Here is a 26,889-nt window from a genome sequence, read left to right as displayed (position 1 = left end):
TTACTTGTAAATGCACTTCAGAATGTTTGCTTTGTTCTTGTTTTGTTACCTTATTCTTTGCTGCACAACCGAGTTGTGTTTCATGTACAGCACTTTGTATACAGCAATGCCTGTTTTTAAAGCGCTTTATAAATAAAGTTGAATTGAGTGCAATAGTTCAGTAGCAAAGGTTCACTTTCTGCACTCATTTAATAAACTTTTTTTTTTTTTTTTTTTTTTTTAACTGAAATAACATTCCTGTGAAATTTGGCTTATGCATGACACATGATAAACACAACGAATCATATCGCATGACTTTACACGTTATTCAAAATGCAATTAAGCAAAGATGATTGATTAGCTAGCTTGTTTAATAAAGTCACTTTGCTTAAAAAATTGTGACTTTTTGTCTTCAACATCTCCCCGAGATGCTAATAATCGGCGACATCCCCAATTAAACAAATCATTCAATTATACCTCTGAAATGAAATTAGCAATAAATCTAATATAATCAATACTTTGATATGTTCAAGTTTTCTGAAAAAGTAAAAAAAGAACTAACACAGGCCATTTCTTAAGAGAATGGCAATATTTCATGTTTAATTTTTGCTCAAGTTTAGCATTAGAGCATTTAGACAGGACATCAAGACTTCATAAAAACTTTATTGAAAGAAAGCAAGTCAAACAAAAATGCCTGTCCTGAAGAAGTCATGGTAAAATTTTTCTTTCTAAACCGTCTGTGTTTAAAACTGTGCTCTTCCTTGTCTTTCATAGACCTTGTGGTTGTTTTTGTGGTATTTTTGTGGTCTTTTTGTTCCAGAGAGTAAACGAGGAGCTCAAAGGGTAAACAAGGCTCGAGCTCTCCATGCACACAGGAAAGAGTCGCATGCTCCAGCAACCACCAGCTCACTCGTTTTTTTTTTTTTTTTTTAACTTTTATATCACACAGGTGGTTGTGTATGAGAGGTGCCACAGACATTCACACAATAATATATATTTCATTTACAGATGGAAATCAACCTGAAGTTTACATGTTCAGCTACACACATGAACTATACGAAATCCTCCGTGGCCATAAAGCAGTAGTATTTAAAATCATATTGTAAAATTTCAATCATGGCAATTGGCATTACAATATCAGTTGTACAGAGCTATCGGAAGTTTGTAAACTGTGCAAATTAATAACATTTTGGAAATAGGGTTTGTAACATTCAATATATTTTCATTCATTCATACAAAAAAAAAAAAAAAATCTGCGTGATCTACAGATCAAGTGCTTAATATAAACAATAACAAAATAAGTTGTTAATTAGAAGGGAAAAAAAATGAAAAAGACAACTGCCACTGGACTGGAAATGCTTGTTTTCTTTCTTTTTTTTTTTTTTTTAAAATTACATTTACAACGATAGTATTGTTTTATTAAAGGTTACAATGTTTCAATGTACACTATTCATAAAGAATTTCATAATTCTGACAAATATATTACATACGGCATCTTCTGTTTTGATGGCAAAACTTGATGTTTTGAGTTTAAATTGGCTTCTTAAAGATGTTTTTGAGTCTACAGTACTTGTTTTATACAATGCACACATTTTATCTGGATCTTTAAAATGATCTTTTGTTTGTATTTAATATAAAAAATATCTACTGTGGTTAAAAAATCTGCCGAACTACACATGATTTAATTTGTATGTAGATTAAACAAAAAAAGTGCAAAATATACTGTATATATTTTTTTTATGAGATGTTAAGTCCTTGCCAACATGGCGGATCAATCCTGGGAGTTTATCCTGCAAAGCAAAAGTCACAATTTGGTCATGTTAGAATCTTTTATGATTGCATTCATTCCATTTTTACTCCTCCAATCGACAGTTAAGACACTTGCAAAGTCCGACGCTTTCCACATCAACACCATAATCACAGAAATACATGACAAAATGTTTGAACCATCTGTCTTTGTAGAAGATTTTAACATGTAATTGTGTGAATATTTCTAGAAAATATCAAATGCTTTAATTGTTTGAACTGTAAGAAGATGATCTCTGGTTCCACGGCACAATGTAAGAAATTGTACGGTGGAAATCACCATATTGTGTGCAACAAGCGCTTCGGCAAAACAATCCCATTGTGGACAAGTAAAAAAAAAAATGTAGAAATTATTTAGAAATTGTGTGTTGTACATACTTTGGCAGGTATGATGTTTATTCATTACTTGTCTTTTACCGCCGCCTTTAAACAAACAAATTGAATGAAACAATTAAACACAATCAAAACAAAAAGCTTTAAATTAAAAAAGGCTACTTAACAAGCTCTAATATTATACTTACTTCACAAAATGGTGTTGACATTTTTTGGGAAGTCCTGTAAGAAACAATGAGTACAAATGCTTAGACTCATATCGTCTTTCATTCAAATTTGTGACGTGGAAAACATTACGAAGATGAATAATAATTGAGGAATACTCACGGCTGAAATAGTACAAAGTACAGATGAGTGTGGTCATCATGACTGTGGCAAGCCCAACCAATGACCACATGATGAGCGAGTCACAATCACCTGGTGCACAATATTCACAAATATGCGCAGTCATTTAAATGTGTCTTAAAGAAATAAAGTGATAGGCTAATTTAATGATTATAACCTGTTATCGCAATGACATTTTATTACCATATCAATCATGATGAGGAAAATCAGCAGAGTGAATTATTACCTGCTGAAGTTTTAGTGCAACCACAGTCAAGTTTGCGTGGTGATTCAGGAGGTTTTGTCGGGAGCCTTTCTGTCACATAAAGACAAGAATTTTAACACACACAAAAAAATACAAATACATTTTAACAACATCACCCTGTTTTTATATGGATATATCTAAAATTTTGTGAGTATTCCTCCATATTCTCACAGTGAAACTCTCACAGTCAGCTAATGACAAGGAGTAATTTACCTGCGTATAAAACATCAAATGTGTTTTCGTCAGCATACAAACCTTGAGGGAGAAGAAGAACACCAGGTTGCCACACTTCTTCATTTTTCCTATCCTTCAAAATGCATGAATACGTCCCGCTGTCCTCTTTTGTCACATTGCTGATTCGCAGTATGAAGGCCTCGCTGCTTTTTTTGCTCAACTGGAACCGACTGCTGTCCACGTTGTGTCCGTAAACTAGCCGATTGGCGTTGTTTAACCTGCCCAGGAACTGAACTTTGTTCAGGTTGGGAACAGTGCGGAACCAGATGACCGACTCACAGAGGATGTTGATGCATTTGCACTGAATAAACTGTGTGCTGAAGAGCTGCGGCTGGAGGATGCTGAATGCTTGTTGCAGAATTTGGCCCGAACCTGTGGTGGTGGGGGGAAAAAACAGGACACAAGCTGAAGGCTACTTTTTATACAGTATGCACACAGATTCTATTCAGTTCTCAAGATCTAATCATAAGCATGCACATATTCTGTTAGCATCAAAATGTCAACCAGGAGTCTCGAACCTTTTACACGATGAGATCTACTTTGACAAAATGAAAGAATGTGAGACGACGAGGCACTTTTAGCCCCTCTCAAATATCCCGTTTTTTTGTTACTCTATGGTAAAACGTTTGATAAGAAAAGTGACATGACACCTACATTGGATGGTTATAAAAACAGAGACAAGCTATCTGCTGTAGAACTTCATAGACACCGATGTCATGCAGAAACTGAAATTTTGTATTATATGAAAATCAAGAAAGATGTTGAATAATCCTGAATTTAAAGCTTTAACAAACATACAAGTGGCAATGAAAAATTTCTTATAGAACACATAACCTAAATGTATCCTAAACAGATCAACTAAAACAAAGGCTGTCAAAGATCAATTGTTTATGACCGATGATAGCTAAAACTACAATATTGCACAATTGCTCATAAATAATCATATCACATCCGTTTAAGCAGAATATCGCTGCCACAACAAGGTTCCGGAACGAGATGTTATAAAAACAAATGACAAAAACTCACCCAATGACCACAGGCATGTTGTGAGCAGCGTCCACGCTAGCAAGATCGCTTCAGGCGCGAGAGTCCGCATCTTTGTTGGTCTTCGGTGGAAGTTGGGGAGCACTGCTGATCATTTCATTTTCACTCAAGAGATGATGGGAGGGTTCAATGTGCCAGATCTCAAAGTCGTCATGGTAACACCCTGATGTGACTGAAAAACTCTCACATACCAAAAAGCTATCAGTGAGGACTGAACACATTTCGGCATTAAACATTTAACAATAATAGACATTTCAGACAGTATTATTTTATCAATCAAATACTTTTTTTTTTTTTTTAATGATCACATTTTATCTTTCTTTTTAATGTTAATAGTGGTGTACTGCCATATGATATGAGTGGTTTAAACATAAATTCCAACGGCAATAATCAGCATTACATATTAACTTTTTGATTCTGTCCTTTTTTGTTTTGAGCTTTTCTAAATATATTGTAATTGTTTGAATAATTTAGATTTGCAGTTCAAGCAAATAGTCCCAATTTGGGATTAGTAAAACCCTTTCATGTCAACATGGATCATTATACTTTTTTTTTTAATTTAAGATGAGGCCCAACAGAACCAACATGGCGCTGAGCGTCACGTAACATAAAATTTGTGTTTCGATGTCACAGCAGTTTGCATTCGTGTGGTCTCAGGTGCTTAACCTCCAGCTCAGCCGAGTCCTATAAACCCAGCTTCAATAATCACATCAAATATCGAAGCACACGTAACACTTACAGTTGGCAATCTAACGTTATTTCATCCACATGTACCCAATTTCTATTATTTTAGCAAATGCATGTTGATTTTAAGGAATTTTAGTCCACCATAAGTATGTCGTTATCAGTACCAGCAATTCACAACACATTGTTCGCTTTTGATTTCATTTGATAGAGCCAGGCCAGTTCAAATGTGGAACAGTATCATTTCTGTGATAAGATCATAAAAGTTGTGTGCGTGCATTTTTGGTGGTCTCTTAGTGAGAGGATGTGGGCCCCCCATGAAGTACTGAGTGGGTCGACGACTCGAGTGAGACAGGGAATGAGACCACATGATTCTATGAAAACAGGAGATCTTGATGAGCTTCACAGTTGGTTGGTTATGCGTCACATCGCTATTAAGCCCTTGTTACAAGTAGAATCTTTTGCCAGGTGGAAGATAGAGAGAAACTTAAAGTTAACTTGATTTTTTTTTTTTTTAATCCGTACATTTTATTATTTTTACTGGGGCAATTTTAACACTTGAACTGAATATTTATCATTGATAGTGCCTGCTTTAGCCATTCCCTCCTTAATTTGTACATCCATGTTTTATCTTTTGTCAAAAAGAACACAAGTAAAATGTTATTTTACTGTTTATAGTCCTTCAAGGGGAAATTACTCCAACAACTTGCAACCATTTTAACTGACAGCTTTGACTTTGAAACCCCACAAGGCTTCTTGAGAGAAGAAATGACTCAACTTTCAACATGTGGCCAAGTTGACACAAAAGCGCCCACTTCAGGCTGCTTCAGGAACTACAAGACCTCATACACAATTTGGGTTTTTCTGATTTTCTTTCAATTGTCTTGAAAATTACTAGAGAGGAACATTCACACAACTAATGAATGAAAGTGCAAGTTAATTAAATGTGATTTAGTCTAAGTGTGAAAAACGTAGCTTATAAAGAACTTCAAAGGTCTCGTAATAACTCAACTCAACTCAACTCAACTCAAGTTTATTTATATAGCGCTTTCAAACAGCCTGAAAATAAGTTAATTGGAGCTCAACAATGGCTAGCCAGCTAGCGTACGGTATTAACAGGAAATAATGTTGTTGTTTTTTTTGCTCTTAAATTTACATTAAGTCGCTATAACTATATATTTTAAATGCACTTTCTAGTTTAACAGCCAAGAATGGAATCATCCCACAACTTCTCCTCCTCTGTCCTATTGTCCGTCATTTCTTTTGTTTTCTTCTTCTCTCTTCTAGATTTCACATTGGTGTGATCTTCCTGTCTGTCACTCTGCTGTACATTTGCTTCTGACTCTTCTCTAATTTCCATCATGTCTGTTGGTGCTACGCAGTTTTTCGCCTTTTCTTCCTCCACTTGTTTCTTTTCTTGCCGTCTCTGCTTGCTGTGGTATTTACGTTTTTTTCTTTTCTCTTCCGTTGATTCTCTATAATCATCTCTTTCTCTCTTTTTTTGCCTGCGCCTTGCCTTGTCTGCGCTTGCTCGTCTGCCTCTTTCCCTCCTGGACCTTTTGGTCCTCCACCTCTCTCTTTGCCTGCGTTCATCCTCATCACTGTCACTTGATCCACTGCTCGTGAAAGAGGAATACGAGGAGGAGGAGGAGGAGGAGGAGGAGGAGGAGGAAGATGACGATGTAGAGTATGAGGAGGAGCTTGAGAACTTTCTACGTCTCTTCAGAGGTCGAGCAACTGATTCCCGTGAAGGCCTTAAGTGTGTGAAAGATGGAGCACCATTGCAGTCCCAACTCCTGGACGGCCAGGGAGGGCCCATATATGGAGGTTGGAAACCTTCAACACTGAAGTGAGGGGCACGATGGTGTGGATGAGGACCATACGTGGGAGAAAAGTTGGCCATGATCTCATTTTGTTGTGTCATGGGCCCTTTTTCTAAAACTGCCCCTTCTTCTACTTGATCGTCGTCTTCCTTCTGCACTTCATCCTTGGAAACAATCGTGCCAATCTTGGGTGCGAGTCCACGAGCTTTCTGGACTTCGATGTAATGTGCAAGTTCATCGGCAAACGTGTTATAGGATTTCTGTCGGGATTTGTACAGTTTGAAGATCTTCCTTTCCCTGGGAAACAAACAAACAAACAAACTGAAATTATGGTTTCTAGATTTTATTCTTTATAAATTACATGATGAATGTGGAAATGTAATGAGTTAGATTTTTTCTATACATATGCACTACATGACATTTGTTACACCTGCAATGTAATAAATAAATATTTTGTTAGAGTTGTCAAACAATTAATTTTTTAATCAGATTAATCACATCTTAGAATTTTGATTAATCACAATTAATTGCTTAATTAAGACGGCTTTTTATCAACATTTTTTGCCCGCCAAATTTAAAGAGCACCTGTTAAGTGTTAATTCTTTCGACATTTAATGTAATGAGGATGTCTTCAACATTTTTTGATACACTGCACACACTCATCCTGATCTTTTTCTAATCAGTTACTTGCATAATTTAAAATTGGAAAAAAAATGACCCCGATAATTTGACATGAACAATATTTTGCCTCTGATAAATGTGATATTTTCATTATTTTTTGTGTACAATTAGTACCTTTGAAAACACATTTTGCAACTTGCTGTCGACTGAAAATGACATCACAAGTTCTCAGGAAACCAATCACAGCTCACCTGCTTTCTAGGTTTGGTCATGTGACATTCACAAGCTGAGCTGTGATTGGTTACCTGAGCACTTGTGAAAATAATGAAAGTATCAAATTAATTATAGACAAAATATTAACTTTTTATTGCTATAATTGGCTAAATAAGTTAAGTATCTCTTAAAAAAAAAAAATGAGTCAGGCTCAAAATCCCTACATTGAAATGCATTGGTAAATAAATAAATAAATAAATAAATAAATAAATAATAATAATAATAATAATTCCTTTACAGAACATGAAGGAAAAAGAATAATGGGTTGTTAGAAAAAAAAAAAAAATACTTTCAATATTTTGCTTTACTTTGAATCACTGATCAAATCGTACTGGAACTAATTTTGCGCTCCCTTTTAAAAACATGCTGGTATTTTTTTCAGAACAACCGTTAAGTACCCCTCACTATTTAACGTGCGGTAAACAGTGCTGGTGTCCCCACTAAAGTGTCCAGTAATTGTGTTTGTTTATTGTTATTACATTTACAAAGGTATATAAGAAATATACAAGGCAATACTACATGTGGTATGTATGATGACTTGTGTAGCTAGCTTACCTAGTATAGTGCTTGTTCCCCTGCATATGGGCTTGGTACATCTCAACGGAGTTCAATCGCAAATTACATATGACGCACGTCAGGGGCTTTTCTGCAGAAAACAAATGAGGTGGACATTTCTTGCAACTTCTTGTCTAATTCTGATACCATTATAAAATATATTCAAATGTATTTTTAGATTCCTGCAGTGTGCATGTATATCTTGCTTTGCAGAAAGCCAGTGTTACCTTCTTGAACATCTTCAAGCTCTTTCAACATCTCCTGTCTGGCTTTCTTCTTTTGGTGTTTGCGGCCATTGTAGTGTTGTAGCGCCATTTGGGGATTATTGAAAGAGGCCGCACACAAGATACAGTACTTGTTGGAGTCTGAACTTGCTGCATTTGGATTTGGTGTCGGGTCTGTACCGTCCCCTGATCCTGATATGTTGTCCTCAATAGTACTGACCTCCGTGTTATTCGCTGTTAAGTCCAAGAGAAATCAATTCAACGTAAATGGCATTTGACCTTTTCAAAATATAACAGTGCATTATTGGTAATGCATTAGTGTAAATGATTCACTAATGCATTTCCTTTCATTACCTGGTTTTTGAAGATTTTGTTTTCTGAGATTCTTCATGTGGACTTTGCCTTCATAATGTGACTTTGCTACCACAGGAGAAGTAAAAACCATGCTACACAGCTCACAGAAACGATTCTTGTCGGTCGGCATGCGGTGCTGCAAAATGAGGGACAGGACAATTAGCGCTTTCTGGTGCAAAATTACAAAGACATCAGCTTCAATCAATCATCCTTTGAATTATGGCTACATGGCTTCTATTGTTGTGGGGTGGGGTTTATACATACTGTACATATATATATACACATATTTATATTTACATACACAATTAGTCACATGTAGGTCTATGTCCCCTTTCTGTCATATCATTATAATACAAATATTATATGGGCAATAAAATTCAAGCAGTTCTCCAGGATGGAGAATAACACCAGTCTGAAAAGTAAAGCAAGTGCTAACCGGTAGGCCAGGAGATGCTTTATGCCTCATTTCATCCCTCTTGCTATGCAGGTACAGTTTCAACTTCTGTGCATGTTTTTTCCCCTGTAAATGAGAGGCAAGAGTTGTTATAATGAGGTCTCAGAGCCTACGATTTAATGTGTGTCACATTTGAAATATCCCAGACCTCATAATGCGACAGGCGCTGAGCTTCAAAGAACAGCACAGCATCACAAACATGACAGCGTTGATCAGTGAGGAGACCTTTCAGGAGTTCCTCATCACTCACATTTCCTGAATGGCAAAAAAAGAAAAAGAAAAAAAAAAGCTTCAATGACAAGTAGGGGTGGGTGAGTACCGATACCGGGTATCGGGCCGATACCAGCCTTTTTTCAAGTACTCGAGTATTCGTGACCCCGACGAGTACAAGCGACCAATGCTGGAGGGGGGAGGGGGGACGGGGTGGGGGGGATTGGGGGGGGGGGGCGTCATTGAGTGAGTCCTCCTTGCCTGTAGCTGGCGCTACCCTGCAGCAGTTTAACACCATGGCAAATCATGAGGACCACTTCCTGTTTTCGACAATAATGAACCCACGAGCATCGGAGCATGTCTGCGTTTTTCACCAAAACTTCACCGGTTTGGAAATACTTCAAAATTGACAACCAACTTTACAACAAACTCTGCAGAAGACTGATTATTTTTGTTTAAAAATATCTTTTAGTGATTTTTTTTTTTTTTTTTACTTATCAAAATGTACTACTGCTTTCGGCACTTGGTATTGGTATCGGTGAGTAGTGAGGGTCTGAGTATCGGTATCGGTCTGAAAAAAAGTGGTATCGAACATTCCTAATGACAAGTCAAGTGATCGTACAGTGTCAGTTACTCACGCATATAAATAGCAAGCAACTCCATTCCACTAGATTCAAACTAAAACAAATGACATAGTGTCGTGTTCCAATTGATTCCAACAGTAAAAGTCAAAACACAAACTACAAAAGTTCCTCTAATCTTCTCAACGTGTGTATTAGTTGTATGTGGGCTCCCTCTAGTGGTACGTGAAAGAATCACTGAATTAAATGTTCAAACTGTGCATCATGTTAAAGTGACTTGAACAAAAAATAAAAAATAAAAATAGTGACTTGAACATGCTTTTAACAGAATATTTGTAGTTAAATTCAGCTTATTTGAATGCAACTTTGTAGTACAATATAGTTGCATTTCATCATTTAGACCTGGTTGTTTTCAAATATTGACTTTGGTTCAAATCAATTGTATTCAAATATTTAAATTGGTTCAATTTTTAATCTAATAGGTACTATGTTTTCTTAATGTAGTTTAGTAGTGAACTGTGCATAATGTTACAACTTAAGAGTGGAATAGTGTAGTGGTATAAAGTGTTCCCTCGTTTTCCGCTGGGTTTAGGTTCCAAAAAATACCTGCTTATAAATGAAATCCGCGAAGTAGTTAGCATTATGTTTTACATTTATTATAAATGTTTTAAGGCTCTAAAATACCTCACCACGCAGTTCATACACTTTTCTCATTGACACATTTACTTTTTTTTCAGATTTCTCTCATTTAAACATTCTCAATCTTTTTTTTTTTTTTTATAATTAAATTGGTACATTACTATAAAAAAAAAAAAAAAAAGAATGCATGCAAAATTGCAATTAAAAAGATCAGTGAAACAGTGAGGCCGCGAAAAATGAACCGCGTTATAGCGAGGGAACACTGTATTACATTAACTTTTTAGGAGCTTTACCTTGATTCAAATGAACACTTAGGCCTACAGCACTACGATATGTTAATGTTGGTCATGATGGTCGTACTTGGACTGTTCAATATATACACTGCAAAATATATATATATATATATATATATATATATATATATATATATATATATATATATATATATATATATATATATATGAAAGGAATTAATTGTTTTGGGATTCTGAATAAGCAGTTACGAAAATAGATGCATTTGTTTTAGGTGATACTTAGTGTAAGATTTTAAGAACCACTAATCTAGTCTATCGCACTCATTGAATTGGCAAATATAAAGAAGTTGACCATTATATGACAAAATTAAAAGTAAAACCACACACTCTTTGAAGATGCCTAACAGACACATGATGGAGAGAAAACTGGAATACTATCTGCTATTGGTGACCAGTGCAACAATTGGGGTGTTAACTTCATTTCCATTGGTTTATGAAACGTATGATTTTCCATAACCTCTGTTTAATAATTCCCATCTCAAGCACTTCCCCAGACATGGAGTTCAACATGTCGGAATTAGATCATACTCTAACATGAGAACAAATCACATTAACTCAATATTTTTTTTTATCTGAAATGCATGAAAAGGGGGCCACTGACTTTTTAACATATTATTTTATTTGTATTTATCTAACCTTTATTGATCTAGGTAGGTAATTGAGCGAAGTTTGTCTTTTGTAATGCTGATATGGCTGCAGAGTAAAACGATGAGGACAGGGGATAAAAGCAAATACAAAAAATAAACATACAACTAACTGCAGAATATAATGAACACAAAACAGCACATACAACACAAATACAAAAAAAATCATAATGAAACTTTTTTTTAAAAACTTTTTTTAAATTTTTGTTGGATGTAAATTCAACGTCAACCTGTTTCTTGCAGATTTGTTGCTGTGAAAATCGTACAGGATTTTTTTTTATGACTAAAGCTTTGTTTTGTTTTTGTTAAATATTTTCTTGCAGCTCACATGAACACTGTCTTGCTTGTCAAGAAATTTTTTAATTCTATCAAAAGCTTATCACTGTTTTTCCAAGACCAATGAGATGTGAGCTTAGTCTAAACTTAAAATCAGCAAAATACAACTTCATGAATTTACTTGTTTTTGTTTTTTTGCAACGCATAGATTTTGTTTATGATTGTAGTCCAGTGCTTCCTATCCGGTGGGTCACAGAGAGTTGGTAAAATCTTACAGGGAGTCCTCGGTTTAGGACAGTGCCAAACAAAGTGCAATGAAGTAGTTCACACGGTGATTACAAAATATTAAAAATTTCATTACTGAGGGTATGACTATTTTGTATTCTGATTCATTGGCATGGAACAGATGTATACCAAGTTCCTATGTAATATTCTATACATAGGTTTCCAGAGGCTATTTTTAAACAAGTACATTTTGTTTGATCTATAAAGGTGGGTCAAAACAATAGGGAAATGTCAACAAAGAGTGACAAAAATTGAATCACTATTATAGCCCTGGGGTAAATATAGTACATAAAGAATAAAGGACACGCATGCCACTAATTTGTAATACACTATTACTCTTAACTGGCAATTAGAATGTCAACATAGGATGTCTATAGAAGTGCTTTTTTAAAGTTATTTAGTTTAACTCTGTGTTGTAAATAAGAATGACTCATCCACGGCTATCAACACTTAAGTTGGAAACTCTGTCACACAGTGAATATATATTTTATGCATTATTAAAAAATGTCAAGTAAAAATAATGTTCTGAATTAAATGTTGCAATTGGATGTTTGCCGAGACATGCCTGATGGAGTACTTATCACGAACTGTCACAGTTAAGTTTAAAGATAAGTTAAAGTGAGATAACTATTCCAAAGTGCCTGAGACAGGCACACAAATTAATGTCTCACCTTATATAATGCAATGATTTAATTGGAACTCATTTTAGGAGAATGTCTTACATCCAATCAATTGATTTTAATCTGTGAGCCAACAGTTCAAGACATCATTTCAATCCTACAGCCCACAAATTTGGTATTTATTTCGTACCCCCGGCCTATGGAATTGCTAACTGGTCCAACAGCTGAGTAATGGGCGGGCCTGCTGTCTGTCACAGTTAGCAAATATTTTAACACCACGAACAAACCGTGAATACAACTTTTTTTTTTTGTTCTTTAATGCCATTCTCGGCGTAAGACTAACATAGTTGTTTTGACAGGGTGATTTAAGATGTCATTGCTTCGACTGGTTCAAAACAATGACGTACTTGTAGCTAAGGAGCTATCAAACTGAATGCGAAGCTGCTAGCCAGTTAGCAAGAAAGCTAACGTCGTTCGTCCGGTCATGACACACGACTGAATTGCCCCGTTTTAGGCAAGACTCACCTCCAATCTGGGTACTATCAGTTTTAATGTTTATTACTTTGTCAGGTTCTGTGGTAGAAGTCGTTAAAGGGGCACTATCAATGTTATTTTGAGCGTCAGACTTCACAGACCGCGGAGCACTGACGTTCAGTAGATCCATTTTTAGCCCCACCTGACGCGCAGGCGTACTACTGAGTTTAAAGAGCTGTAAACTGCATGCCTGCATGCATCACTGAAGCATTCGTATTCGTCGTTTAAAAATAAATAAATAAATAAATAAATAAATAATCGTATTCCTCATAGTAAAAATGTGTTTAAAAAAACAAAACACTATACTACGACTAATAATATTAATATTACTACTACTACTACTACTACTACTACTACTACTAATAATAATAATAATAATAATAATAATAATAATAATAATAATAGTAGTGTCAAAATAGCTTTCGTAGAGCAGGAGTCTCAAACTTGCAGCCCAGGGGCCATTTTTAGGATGATAGTTTGCTGCCAAGTCAAAGTTTAATGTTAGTGGCAAAACGTAATTCTTTAGTGGCAGGTTGATGAATAGAGCAACATGCGGGCCGACGCCTTGTGTGTCCCGCTGGGTGACGTCTTTGTTTGCTGGATTAATCTGTTACATTTGGGATGTTTTCGTGTTCAGACAAAAAATGGAACCAAGTGAAATAAGGGAATCTCAAAAACGTTTATTACAAGCAAACAAACAAACAAACAAAGGTACGGTTTGGCAGGAACACAAATACTAAATAAGCAACGTAAAAAACAAACAAACAAACAAACAAACAAAAACAGGGTATAGCAAACAAATGAAAGGGGTGTGTTACTGTACAACCACAGATGACATGCAGCCAATGAACAGAGTAAGAATAAATAACAGTTAGTTACTAAATACAAACACTGAATAGTTCCTACAAGGGGGCAGACGGATATAATGATGTAACAAGTGAGGCACAAACAGGCGGCACCAAAACGAAATCACAAGATAAGAAACTAAGATAAACGAAACAGAGATCAAGATCATAACAGGTTGAGGTTATTGCTGCCAAAGGCTTAACCAGTTAATAAATCCCAAGATGTTGTATGTTGTGTTCAATAAATATTGGAATTGTTTATGTGGTAATAGTTTGTGGTAACAGACTATTTGTTTATTGCTGTGACTTAGGATTATATCACATTTTACGACCAATTAATGGAGAAATATGTAATTCCAAAGGGTTCACATGTGTTCATGCAACAGTACATTGATTAAGGGGAAATTAACCAATCTCCTTTGGTGATGTAGTAGCAGATACAGATTGAAGAGAAAAAATAATATCAAAATAAACTCTTTATTAAGGCATCTTTTGAACACACATCATCTGACCAATTGCCACAAATCTTTCTGTTGAAGCCAACAGCCCACATTGCATGAAATGAAGTCAAAATGAATATAACGAAGAGGAGAATCGGATCGATATATGCTGTTACTTTTTCTTCTGGAGCTCTCTGGTTAAGATATCCAACTGTAAAGAGAGCCATTTGGTGAGTTACAGCACACTACACTAATAATTAAAAGCACGGATGCTCTAATGCATTTTTCAATTCCTTCAAATGAAATCTTTTGCATATCATCCAGGGAAGAGGCTGTTTCTACTTACAAGAATGGCCTTTTGAATGCTCCTCCTCTGTGGTCTCAGGTAACTGCATTCCCCGCCCTCACATAGTTTGATCTCCTCTGAAATCTGAAAAGTAGATGTTAGGGTAATAGATACAGAATAGGTAAATCACACATCACACTCACAAAAATAAAGTCGCTACACACTAGCACTGCACCTGACCTCTGATGTGCCAAAAGAGTCCAGGTCTCTCTTGCCTCCAGGATACCAACCATGCGACCAATGTTGGCCGCTGGACAGCTGAGCTTCGATACACAGAAGCAGTCCAAGCAGTAAAGCCAGCCGAGATAAACTCATGATAGTTCTTATTTACCTACAAAGCAGAGATGGGCATGAGTCATGTCTGCCATTCCATTTATTTCGTGATAAATGTGTTTAAGTATCAATTCATATATTTGAGATTTGCTTCAACAATGTTGTTAAGACTGACACTAATATTTGATGTAAAGGAGCCCTTTGGAGGGCAAGGAGCAATATTTGGGAACTTAATTAAACATAAGTCCAGTTGCATGTCACACACCTCATTATAAGACAGAAGAACTCGAGTTATCCTAACATAATGGTGAAGAAACGGAATGACAATCGTGGAAAATATTATCCTTTTGAAAGAAAATTATTATACTATACATTTTTCTTTTCTTTTTTTTAATCGTGATTGTCTTCATTAGAGCCGTGAGTTGGTTAATTTTCCTCTTTTGAAAACAAAATGTGACGCTTTATTGAAACAACTATTTTATCAATCAATTATTTCTCTGATATATTGAATTTTCTCTTCTATAAGGCCAAACCCAGGATCAGAAATACAATAATTACAACAGAAAGTCATGGAATTGCACATACTTTTTGCGATTTACCTCAATGTCCGCGATGGTGCTTTGATGCTTTTTTTTTTTTTTTTTTGGTCAACAATTTCTCGCAGCATTTACACCCTTTTTTTCTGAGGGTGTTCTTGTTTCAAAATATTTACAGTTCAAAAATATTTTATTATTTCCTTAGACCTATAAAAACATAATTGCCCAAGTCCTTTTTAATTTACAGTCAAAAAAACAAAACCCTAAGTAACCCTAAAAAGTTTTTTTCTTTGTGTTTTTGTACATCTTCGGTCAGCCATGTCGTAGTAATCCACAAAGATTGAAATCGAGACAATTGGACTCACTTTGCTTCTTGAAATTGTAGTTTTTCTTTCTGAAAATGTTTGAAAATGACATAGGCAATTATGGTATTAGGCTACCGATTTGCTTGCTTCTATGCCTGGGATATTAAATTCGCAAAATAAAATGAGTAGATCAATAAAATAGTGGGGGGGGGGGGGGGGGGGGGGGGGGGGGGCTTACCTTAGTCTAAAGTTGATCTGACTTGATCTTGTTTTAAGGTTCTTCCAGAAGCTTGAGACTCTTCTTTCTTTTAGTTGCCAATTATTTCACAGCGTTTTCGGAACAGATGGTATTCAAGTCCTATATATGTAGTTCAGCTCTCCATTAGTGTTCGGCGTTTGTCCCGCCCTTATCTGACCACATTGCTCCTTCCCTCCCAAGGGGAGAAATTAACATTTGGGGTCACAAGTTGTATAGGACCTGGATAATTCCCATTATCAGCTGCAAACAGCAGTGACACCCACGGGGCGGACGTTTACGATGCATCACACTTTCATTTGACATTTTTGAATAGCCTTTATCTTGTCTAAATCACAATAATTCCAAACAGATATGACTGTTTAATTAATATCCAACTGTCAACCTAAAGATTTTAGCGCATATTCACAAGAAATCCCTCTTTTTTGGAATTGATCTTGATGACTCATCTTGGAACCTCACTTCTGCAAGTCAATACAGGAAGGATGATTGCAGAGGAACAAACATGGTAGACCCCGAGCCAGGCCATAGACAATTTCCCTTTTCAATTATATTTCCTGTACAAATTTGTCAATGTGGAGATGATGCCAGGTAGTCAAAGGTCACCCACGCCACTGGCGATACTTGTCATACTGTAGCTTAGTATGAAATTGAATAAGGTTTTATCATATGCTTTCCTTGGAAGTTGTGCTACTAACTAGAATAAACTCATATGGAATAAATCACAATATGACTGCCTCCTTTGATGTACAATTTCACAAAGACACTTTAATATAAAAGCTTGTCTAATTATTCACAATTGGGCCAAATAAAGTACATTTGTATTGGTTAATTAATTTCTTTTGGCAAGAAATTACAAGTGTCAAAAGATTTTAAAGTAAAAATAATACAATAATATTAGGATAAATATTGAAAATTTAGAACACTAGCCATTCCTGTATTTACAAAAAATACAATTATTTTTGCTGGGCCTTTTTAGGAAAATAAAAGGTAAACTAATGGTATGTTCCACGGAGGAGGCGGGACTTCCACGTTTTACACATCAGCGCTGTTTCCGGTTCCTGTTTGCGACGTGTGGACCGCGCCCAGGCCGAGTCCCAGTGCTTGCGGTCCAGCGCGTTCCCGTCGATGTGTGCGAGCGTGTAGTCTATCTCAGTTGTCCAAAGCATTTCAGGTAGCGCAGAGAGAGAGAGGGGGCTGCGAGTGTTGGGCCACAATCAGTCAGCTACAATCAAAATGCATAAAATGTTTAATTTCACAAGCACTCCTCAGATGAACAATGCAACTTGTATGGGGGAATAGTCCTGGATGTCATTATTTTACACACAACTTAATTATTATTATTAGTATTATTTTTTAATCATAGACCGACAAACGTTAAATAAGACACAAATTCAATTATTGGTAACACAAATAGATATGACAAGGATTAGCGTCCTAACGTCATTAACTGCGCCATGCAATGCATTCTGGGAACAATATATATACAAAACAGGTGATTTAACACGTCCAGAACTCAGTGTTGCTACATTCCTTTTGCATTTGTATTATTTTTTTTGGAACAATATGATTACAGTTGAGCTCCGTAATATAGGGCTGGCCCACAAATAGCGAAAATCTGTGTATAATTGACGGCAATCGTTTTTAAGTTATATACCGTTATTTTACCGATGCGGCCCACTTGGTAATATATTTTCCTCCATGCGGCCCCTGAGCTAACATGAGTTTGACACCCCTGATCTAAAGAGACACGAATGACTGGCAATGACGTACATCGATGCCATCGGTCTTCGCTGCATTGTGAGCATTTTAATGAGCATCAGTTGTCTTGACTTCAAATAAGCATCAGACAGAGACTGAGAAGAAAAAATCTCAAGCACTTTATTAGTTTTGAACAGTATCTTGCTTAGAAAGGCCATCTGGCATTATATAATTATATATAATTTGATCATATATATAATTATATACACATATATTCAAATGTTGAATAACAAAAACACTAGAAACCAACATAGGCAAATAAAAAGTTGGATTATTTTAAGACAATTATACCAATTAAAAATTGCAAACAAAACAGCCAATACATTTCAAAATGGTCCCGTTACAATTCAATATACAGCTTTATTAAAAAAAAAAAAAAAAAAGCAAGACGGTGATGGGGTGGGGGAATAAAATAAGCAAGGCAGTAGACAGGAATGAAATATAAATAACCTTACATTATGTACAAAGTAGGGCAATAATTCATCCTGGACGACCAGGAAGACGGTCCAAGATAAATGTCAGCGAGGAAAAGGGATGAGTGAGTGCAGTTGGAGACATTAAGACGACATTTCAGAGGAAAGACGAGGAAGGTCTTACACTACATCTTTGTACCCATGAAATGGTTTCCCTTGGTGTTGTTGCAGCCACTGTGCATGGGCAGACTACATCATTTGCAAATGTTGGGTAATTTCCCGGCATACGGCAAGCACGTTTCCACCTATAACAGTTTTTCGCTACTATGAAAACTGATGGAGCATTAAAAGAATAGTTGATTCTGATTGATTCTGCTTTGGTTCCATCGTTCTCAGAGCATCCTCCCAATTTTGCTTACGTTAATAGAAAACACACCATTTCGATCTTACCACTGGGAACATTTTTTTTTTTAAATAATATGAGGCACTTTTTTTTGTTTTTTGTTTTAAAGCAAAATTGTGTTTTTCACAAGTTGGCACAGTGTCATGATTCAAACATAGTGACATTGAAGCATAAACTAACAGGCAATAAGCAAGCAAATACTTGTCCAATTCAGGTTGTGTGGGCACTTGTGATGCTTTGGGGGTGGGAATATTACAATGCACAAACATTAATTTCAGTGGCTGGTCATACATTTGCTACTTCAAATCCCTACAGAAGATGAATAGAAGGCTTACAGACTTCAACAGGAATTACAATTCCCACATTTTTAATCACATGTGGGTCTTTATTTAGTTTTTTTTTCTCTTCTGGTGCAAATAGTGCATGAGACAATCAACATCCACAACTACTCCCGGCACAACACGAAAAATGTTGCATTGTACAAGGTGTTACATCATGAAAATTATCTTTAAGTGTGGGTCTGTTTTTAGATAGGTCATCATTAAAACATTTCGATCGCTCGATAAGCTCTGAGGAATATTTTAGCCGAGTCATAGGAGTGAAAAAGCAATGATGACAAGACGTTGAATCGGTAAGACTACCGAATGAACAATTCTGAGCTCTTCAAAAAAAGAAAAAAAAAGAAAAAAAAAAAAAAAAAAAAAAAAAAAAAAGGAGTGAAAAAGCCATTAATTGTAATGTGGAAGGTGCTGATCCAAATTGGCTTGCAAGACAAGGTATGGAGATTCTCTCTCTCTATCTCTCTTTTTTTTTTCTCCAGTGTGTGAGGATGAGCTTCATTTCCTGGGTTTGCTCCGGCACAGATCATGCTTGACTTGAAGCACCCCCGCTTAATTGACATCATTCATTTTTCATTACAATCATCAAGAGGGGATGGCCTCAACTGTGTTGGTAGTGGGAGTTCAAGTCTGAGCGTTTCTCAGAGAACAGCAATTCAAACAAAAAGAAATGTGAAAACAGCATGGCACACAAAGTAAAAAAAAACAGAAACAAACACCCATTTTTGTTAAAAAAAAACAGCATTTGAATAAAAAGCGACATTCTTCAACATCAGTTTTCAAGGTGGGAATGAATGGACATTCTTTCAAATAGCGACAAGCGTTGTGATTTCTAGCTGATATATATAGAAAAAAAAAGGCTCAAAGGAAAAGCAAGAAAGGCTCAACACAATTTTTGAGGAAATACTGCTGTGTGCACTGTTTTTACCCGACACTATTTATATGGACAAAAGTATTAGGACAGCTGACCATAACAACTGCAGATGTTGAAAAATTTAAGAAAAAAACAAAAAAGTTGAGCTCCCTTTTAAAGGCAAACACGGTTTACACTCTCCCGGAAAGACTTTGGGGTGGATCGAAGAATTTGTTTGAAGTCAAGAGGTCAATAATTTTCAAAGGGCTGGCTCACAATGCCAATACTATTCTCTGCATGTGTTGAGGAGTTTAGATCGGGGTTCTGTTCCCACAAAAGTTGGTGGAGTAGTACAAATACGTTTGTCCATATATGGTAGTCAATGGGTCAGAAAAACAAAATAAAATCAAATTATACTCATATATTCAAATTGCTATAGTCCAGTTCAGCACAGATCATTAAGGATTATTTTTCCAAGTGCCTTAAAATATGATTGGACCCTTATCTGCAGAACCAAGTGACAGATAACCTTTGGCTGTCTGCACATAAAAACAAAACAAAAAACAAAACAAAAAACAAAACAAAAAACAAAACAAAACAAAAAACAAAAAACAAAACAAAACAAAACAAAACAAAACAAAACAAAAAAACTCTGTGACCTCTCCACCAGAACGTATTTTAACCGCAAACAAAATACTCCAAAAACTGCACCAGGCTGCTGCCGATGTGTATTTGACGATAGGTAGTTCCGAATCGCAAAGTGGTGTGAAATTGATAGTAACAACTAATTGTATAACAACAAATTGATCTGCCTGTGTCATTTATCAAAATACAACAGTGTGGCTCTAATAAAGCCATAAGCAGTTAAATTTTTTCAGTCCTTAACAAGTAAAAAAAAAACAAAAAAACTATCTTACATAAACCTCCAAAGCATTAGTTTTATATTTATATAGATTTTTTTTTAATATACATATAATATATAGCAATAAAATACTTTACAGGTGCCACCCAAAAATGCAGCCAAACTCAAAACTGGGTCCAAAAGTAAAAGTTAAACGATGCAACACAGTAGTAAATATGTGTATGTGAGCAAATCAGGGGCTGTATCAACAAGAGTAATGTTACAAAATACTCAAGAAGGCATCTCCTTTCTCTCTGTCCACCTGCACTGCCCTCTCATCCAGACTGAAATATCGGTTCCCTTTTCCTGCAGGCGGTTTGTCCCATCCACCGATCCAAATGTGGTGTGTGTCACTTAGAAAAGGAAAACAATCCTGCAGCTGGAAGTACGCAGCTTTCTGCACGGTCATATTCGTGTGTGTGGTCTGGTGCATGCACGTGGTGTTGGTAGGATGTGTAGCCATCCGTCCATGGTGGGTCTCTATTTGAAATTGGCATAGTCAGAAAAGGCATCGATATACTCCTGGACAACTTTGTAGCAGAACTCGTACTGCTCCTGAAAAGTGGGGTGGAAAACATCATATCAATATCACATTCAAAGACATTAGGTAACTCTGTTTCTGTTTTAAATAATTAGTCAATTATCATCAATCAGTAATTGACACGACCAATGCCACAAAATGGGAGCAAAGCATTACTTTTGTATAAATGGAACTCCTCACTTCAACATAGTTCCTTGACACTAAGATGTCACAAGATGGCAGCAAAGGAATGTTTATTACTTTGGCCTGAAAAATGTGAACTTACGTTACTCACTTGTCTCAAGTCTATCGAATTGACACTATGAGGTTACTTTTTTTTTCTGACTCATCACCAACATAATAGCAAGTTAAATATACACAAACATACATGATATCAAAATGCATCCAGAGATCTGATGTACTTATTTGATAAAAAAAAAAAATGGTACAATAAAAGTACAGTGAAAAGACAGAGATGGAAAAGTAAAGCATAAAAAGACTTAGACTTAGACTTGACTTTATTGATCCCTTTGGGATGGCTCCCTCTGGGAAATTTACATGTCCAGCAGCAATGAGAACAGATAATAAAATAAAAAATAATTCAATCAATCAATAAATAAGGTTATTACACCAGAGATTGAATGAATGAATAATAATAATAATGATAATAATAATAATAATAATAATAATAATAAAATGTGGCTGTAAACTATACTTTGCAAATAAATAAATAAACAAATAAATAAATAAATGGTGTTTGACTAAAACACTAAAATCAAATAAAGCAATATGAATTCTACTCACCAGTGTCTGCACCATGTGGGGTCTCTGCAATCTGAGGCTCTTGACTGTTTGGAAAACATCCAGAATGCCTTCTGCCTTCACCCTCTCCAGGACCGTACTCAATGCACAGAATGTCCCTGTCCGGCCCGCACCAGCACTGCACACATAAGGGGATATAGAAACATGTTCATAAATAACACATACAATGAAAGTATGCAAGAAGGCCATTTCAGTGCAAAGTATTTCCCGGTGGAAGCGTGCCGTGTACTGCACACTACAGTGCAAGTGTCTCTCAGGGTTTTTCACTATATGCTGTTTTTTTTGTATCAAAGGAGACCACTACAAAGTCACAGTGGACTTTAGTTGTAAAATGGGAGGGATTTCTGGCACCATGACTGTCTGGATCCTTCAGCCAGTGCGGGAAACAATTATCATACATACTGCCGAGATCATTTTGCCACAAAAACAAAAATATTGACCATCACGGGTCTTCCTGTTCAACATGGCAGCCACTCTTGAGTGAAGGATCTATATATTATATATGCCAATGGCTGCTTGTCTTGAATGTGGCTTTCTTTTTCAAAACGAATGTGTAGCATTTCAAAATGTTTTGCGCAGCTGGACAACTGTTGTGCTTTTGGTCTTTGAACTAACAGCCGGGAATCAAAACGGCAACACCCGAGAAGACTTGCAGGGGGTGCCTTGAAAAGATTCAAAGCATTGTCAAAACAAAAAGCGAGTTCTGATGACATCACACCATTTGATCCGAGTCCACAAATTATGATTTGAGTTTTAATCTGCCACATCCACTCGAAGGAATTTCTGACTTGCCACCCCTTTGTGCACAGCACAAGTGTTCAGTGTATATCTTACCTGCAGTGAACTGTGATAGGATGGTTGCCGGACTGCTGTTGCTGTTTCTGCACTGCAGCGATTATATTGATCATGCCTTTACCGTCAGTGGGGATTCCCACTTCTGGCCATCCATGGAAATGAAACTGACGCACTGCTCGAGCTTTGTTCTCCTGGACAGATGGAGAGAAAGTGAGATAGATGAGATTTATAGAACATAATGGAGTATCACTGCTACAGTTGGTAAATTACTAACAACAACAAAAATGGGGATATTTGGGATTTCTGGTGAAATTTCAGGATGAACAAAAATGCAGTTAAAGCCTTACCTTTTCACTTAAGTCTTGAATGCATGTGACCAACTACTCAATGCAGGAGTATTAGCACAAACTTGATCAGAGGCCACTTCCCTCTGATAATATGGTGTTTTAACCTTGCAATGAGGTACGGTTGATCAATTCAAGAGTACTGTTTAATCACAAATTATAATTGAATGAGGAAATGTACTGATTGATTCATGGACATTTTTCCATTTAGCTTCTTGTTGCGAACAAATTGCGCAAAAATGTACAGAGACGATGTGGGGAAATGTGCATTCAACATTTAGAGAAGGTCAAATTAATCTAAATGTAAAGGTTTTATTGAGGTTATATTGCATTTTAGGTTCATCCTGAAATTTAATCCAAATATGAATATCCCTAACTTTTTGTGAATAGCTTGAACCACTTAGTGTGCCTTGAGAGACCATCAAATGTGTCTACACTATTATTTACAACAAATAATGTTTCTGTTAGTATGTTTGGCTTGCCTTATTTTTGCCTTCACAAGTGTACTTATATTAACAACAGTATGTTTTTATTTATTTTATACATGTTTGAAATAAGGAAAAAAAAAAAAGTATCTTGTTCATCTATGTCAGCGACGCAGTGACAGGCAGAACAAGTTAAATGGTCCACCACTAGATGGCAATAGGTACAATTAACCTGTGTACTACCCTGTTGCCATTCATGCAACAAAATAGCTTTGTATTCAACTAAACAGGACACGATTTCACTCTGAGTACATTTGTGATTAAAGTGACACAACTTATTTCAGTATACTGTATAGACATTTTGGGACATTTTTGTTTGGTGTTTTTCTGTGATGTAAAATGTACACCTTCCCTTAATAAAGGTTAGGATACACAGGTGTACAGTTAAGTGTGGGAAACATCTGTTAGTTCACCAAGTCATTTTTATTTACCCTGTTGTTGGTGACCAGGAGGTCACGCACTGTATAGCTCTCATTCTCTTCCTCCCTTTTAAGTTCAATGGAGATGTCCCCATAGACCACGACTCCATCACTGGGCCAATACTGAGCACACTTCTCCTATAGGAGCAAATAGTAAGATCATTTATGTTATCAAAATGACCTTCGGGCAGATTTCATTATCATTACGTTTGATAGACAGACCAGCAATCATGAATCAGTTCCACACACCTGCCCTCTCTCCTCCAGCTCAGTGAGCATGACTATTGAGCAGCTTCTCCATTCCCAGATCATCCTCCAGAAGTCCTCAATGGTGTGCTGCAGGGGGCCTTGACTCGCCATGTACGAGTCTTTCTGACGATAACCCTGCAAAGGGCGAGCGATGGAGGGAGCAGTTTAATGGAAGAAAAATGGAAAAAGATAGCTGCGAGGATGAATCAGCTTTTGCACTCACATCAATGAAAGACGCATTGACATAGTCAGTGTTCTCCTCTCCTCGTTTGACTGGAATGATCACTCTGTTGAACTCGTCTATGAAAAGAAGAACACACAATTTTGTGTTAAGTGCTCATAAATCCCCATTGCAGCAATAACAAGGTATGGAAAGCTTCACTCACATGGAATGATCTGTAGTACTCTGTTCTTCTTCATGTTGGCAGGCAGATTGCCTGTCCTCATCTTGTCATTCTGTATCTTGATGGATGTCAGTTTCTAAAAGTCGTAAGATGTTAAGCTATGAAAGATCCTTTGAAAACACATTTGATTTGAATTAAGTTAGCTAGCTCAAGAGAGAGATGTTGTAGTCCAGTGGTTCTCAATGGGTGGAACAAGTACCCCTGGGGGTACGTGAAGGTATTCCAGGGGGTACATGAGATTTTAAAATATATTTATAAATATAAATATAATATATTTGCCGTAGGCAATTGAATTTCAGTGTCCCAAAAACCCAGCATTTCCTCATACCAGAAATGGTTTGACCCAACTTGTCATATGCCACATAGAATCGCCTGTCAATCACTTGAAAACTTTATTTAAAATTCAGTTAATTTTTTCTTTTTGAGAACAAAGCTTTACTATGATCCCAAATGATGACATTTTATGTTGATAATAATCTGTATGTGCACAAATCTTAATTATAATTATTTATTTATTTTTAATTATATCCTTTTATTTCCAATTAGTTCAAGCGACCACACAAATACAAATAGAGTTCCAAAGTTTAATAAAGTAGACAATGATGTTACAGCACTTGGTTTTAATTATTTTTTTTCAATCAGAAATGCTTTGTGCTGGTTTAGGGATACTTGGCTGAAAAAAAATATTTCACAGGGGCTACATCACTGAAAAAAGGATGAGAAGCACTGTTGTAGTCTTCTGATGAAAACAAACACATAAACCAACCTTGAATTCAGCCTCCAAACCACTGCAGCCAGCTCCAGGTGAAGGTGCGTACAGTTTAGCCAGGTGGGACTCCAGAGAGGTCACCTCCAGCTCAGTGTCTCCGTACAAATAATGCTCTAACAATGCTTGGAAGATGAACACGTACTGCATCTGTGAGAGTTGAAAGAAAGTGAAGTTAAAAATACACTAGAGTTATCCATTTTCACGGAACCCCTACACTGCAACTGTGCACATATGGAAGACACAAATAAAAGAGTTATGTGGATTTCACTTCTAAAGTTTGTTTAAATTGTGTTGGTCCTGAGTGTGACTTACATCCGTCTGGACCATCTGACATCGCTGGGCTCTAATCCTGGTGACGAAGCCGAACACATCCACCTTCCTCTCGGTGTTCATCATGTCCAACATGGCATCTATCACAATGAATGTACCTGTTCTTCCAACTCCAGCACTACAATGGAAGTCATAACAACCTCTTGTAAGTTCTACAGCATGGAAACAAACAAAGATGCCTCTTTGAGACAATTACTTACCTACAGTGAACCACAATGGGTCCAGCATATTGAGGATTGTATGTTTTGACTTTCTTGAGAAACTTCAGCATACCAATGGGGGTGAAGGGAACACCAAAATCCGGCCAGCTGGTAAAGTGGAACTGAGTGACAAGCCTTTGAGGCTTTTTTCCAGATATATCCCCAACCTGATACACATTCAAACCACTTCCAATCAGTACGACTTCCACCAACATCAGATGCTTATTTAAGAATTCCCAACCCTAACCTGTTGGATGCAAAACTTGCGGATGGTGTAATCTACGAGAACCATTGTGTCTTCCACAGAAACGCGGATGTTCCCATACGTCCAACAGCCCTGGTCCGGCCAGTACTGGGCACACTTACACTGAAACACAGAGATAAACTTTAAATGCAAAGGCAGCATATACACGAATCAGGGGTCCTTGAAGAAAACAAAGTAAATTAATGTTCACAAGGAAATAACTTAAATTAGTGGAGACTTTTTATTTTTGGAAAAAAAAGTGCCACCCGAACCCCCCCCCCCCCCTGCTGTGGGCTATATTGTAAATAACTGACTGCACACAGTATACAGCATGTTTTCACGAAAAAGTAACTATTACACTTGGGACTTGCGGAAAAACTTTAAATTGCCCAGCTACTACCTCTTTCCTCTCCTTTAAATTGGTCACCATCACAATGGTGGCTGTGTTCTGCTCCCAGATCATCCGCCAATAATCATTTACGGTTTCCTCCTTTGGTCCTGAGAGTAACGAAGAAATGAGCAAAGAGTTAAATTACCACATGCTACTATAAAGTTTGTTTCA

At 36.5% G+C, this 26,889-nt stretch overlaps 4 protein-coding genes across 5 annotated transcripts in view; all 4 read right to left on the bottom strand.

Annotated features, from left to right (window-relative positions):
- Positions 1–957: 957 nt before the first annotated feature.
- cd8b (cd8 beta) lies at positions 958–5,540 on the bottom strand. Its single transcript, XM_077530406.1, has 7 exons — positions 3,968–5,540; positions 2,963–3,313; positions 2,690–2,758; positions 2,446–2,535; positions 2,307–2,340; positions 2,164–2,208; positions 958–1,769 (listed from the first exon to the last, which is right to left on the bottom strand). The coding sequence occupies exons 1-6, from the start codon at positions 4,035–4,037 to the stop codon at positions 2,199–2,201; spliced, it is 624 nt and encodes a 207-aa protein (XP_077386532.1). The 5' UTR covers positions 4,038–5,540; the 3' UTR covers positions 958–1,769; positions 2,164–2,198.
- Positions 5,541–5,686: 146 nt separating this feature from the next.
- On the bottom strand, positions 5,687–13,211 carry zmat1 (zinc finger matrin-type 1). Its single transcript, XM_077530405.1, has 7 exons — positions 13,068–13,211; positions 9,122–9,228; positions 8,956–9,039; positions 8,520–8,655; positions 8,169–8,399; positions 7,942–8,032; positions 5,687–6,789 (listed from the first exon to the last, which is right to left on the bottom strand). The coding sequence occupies exons 1-7, from the start codon at positions 13,204–13,206 to the stop codon at positions 5,868–5,870; spliced, it is 1,710 nt and encodes a 569-aa protein (XP_077386531.1). The 5' UTR covers positions 13,207–13,211; the 3' UTR covers positions 5,687–5,867.
- Positions 13,212–14,223: 1,012 nt separating this feature from the next.
- On the bottom strand, positions 14,224–16,171 carry gnrh2 (gonadotropin-releasing hormone 2). The gene is made up of 4 exons (XM_077529298.1): positions 16,060–16,171; positions 14,888–15,038; positions 14,708–14,791; positions 14,224–14,572 (listed from the first exon to the last, which is right to left on the bottom strand). Exons 2-4 carry the CDS (start codon positions 15,020–15,022, stop codon positions 14,534–14,536), a joined length of 258 nt encoding a protein of 85 aa, XP_077385424.1. The 5' UTR covers positions 15,023–15,038; positions 16,060–16,171; the 3' UTR covers positions 14,224–14,533.
- A 3,201-nt stretch (positions 16,172–19,372) lies between these two features.
- Positions 19,373–26,889, bottom strand: part of ptpra (protein tyrosine phosphatase receptor type A) — a 35,918-nt gene continuing 28,401 nt past the window's right edge. For both annotated transcript variants that reach the window (XM_077529929.1, XM_077529928.1), the window contains 12 exons: positions 26,728–26,825; positions 26,331–26,450; positions 26,084–26,250; positions 25,866–26,001; positions 25,551–25,700; positions 24,767–24,860; positions 24,604–24,680; positions 24,381–24,515; positions 24,144–24,269; positions 22,923–23,074; positions 22,071–22,206; positions 19,373–21,301 (listed from right to left, as the gene is read on the bottom strand). In XM_077529929.1, coding sequence (XP_077386055.1) covers positions 21,227–21,301; positions 22,071–22,206; positions 22,923–23,074; positions 24,144–24,269; positions 24,381–24,515; positions 24,604–24,680; positions 24,767–24,860; positions 25,551–25,700; positions 25,866–26,001; positions 26,084–26,250; positions 26,331–26,450; positions 26,728–26,825 — 1,466 coding nt within the window. In that variant the 3' untranslated portion in view covers positions 19,373–21,226. The remainder of the gene's footprint in view (positions 21,302–22,070; positions 22,207–22,922; positions 23,075–24,143; positions 24,270–24,380; positions 24,516–24,603; positions 24,681–24,766; positions 24,861–25,550; positions 25,701–25,865; positions 26,002–26,083; positions 26,251–26,330; positions 26,451–26,727; positions 26,826–26,889) is intronic.

Source organism: Festucalex cinctus, chromosome 8 (genome assembly GCF_051991245.1).
Source record: "Festucalex cinctus isolate MCC-2025b chromosome 8, RoL_Fcin_1.0, whole genome shotgun sequence".
Taxonomy (NCBI): Eukaryota; Metazoa; Chordata; class Actinopteri; order Syngnathiformes; family Syngnathidae; genus Festucalex; species Festucalex cinctus.
Note: the sequence above shows the minus strand (reverse complement) of the source record. Positions and strands in the feature narration are given on the sequence as shown.

Excerpts from the sequence above, each read along its gene's own strand:
- zmat1 (XM_077530405.1), bottom strand. The coding sequence starts at position 13,206 with ATGGATCTACTGAACGTCAGTGCTCCGCGGTCTGTGAAGTCTGACGCT. Across the intron at positions 8,656-8,955 it reads AAGCATCTCCTGGCCTACCG|CACCGCATGCCGACCGACAA; the intron begins GTTAGCACTTGC and ends CTCATTTTGCAG. Across the intron at positions 8,033-8,168 it reads GCTTGAAGATGTTCAAGAAG|AAAAGCCCCTGACGTGCGTC; the intron begins GTAACACTGGCT and ends TGTTTTCTGCAG.
- cd8b (XM_077530406.1), bottom strand. The coding sequence starts at position 4,037 with ATGCGGACTCTCGCGCCTGAAGCGATCTTGCTAGCGTGGACGCTGCTC. Across the intron at positions 2,536-2,689 it reads TTGCACTAAAACTTCAGCAG|GTGATTGTGACTCGCTCATC; the intron begins GTAATAATTCAC and ends ATTGTGCACCAG. Across the intron at positions 2,341-2,445 it reads TACTTTGTACTATTTCAGCC|GACTTCCCAAAAAATGTCAA; the intron begins GTGAGTATTCCT and ends TGTTTCTTACAG.
- gnrh2 (XM_077529298.1), bottom strand. The coding sequence starts at position 15,022 with ATGAGTTTATCTCGGCTGGCTTTACTGCTTGGACTGCTTCTGTGTATC. Across the intron at positions 14,792-14,887 it reads ACTCTTTTGGCACATCAGAG|ATTTCAGAGGAGATCAAACT; the intron begins GTCAGGTGCAGT and ends TCTACTTTTCAG. Across the intron at positions 14,573-14,707 it reads GCATTCAAAAGGCCATTCTT|TTGGATATCTTAACCAGAGA; the intron begins GTAAGTAGAAAC and ends CTCTCTTTACAG.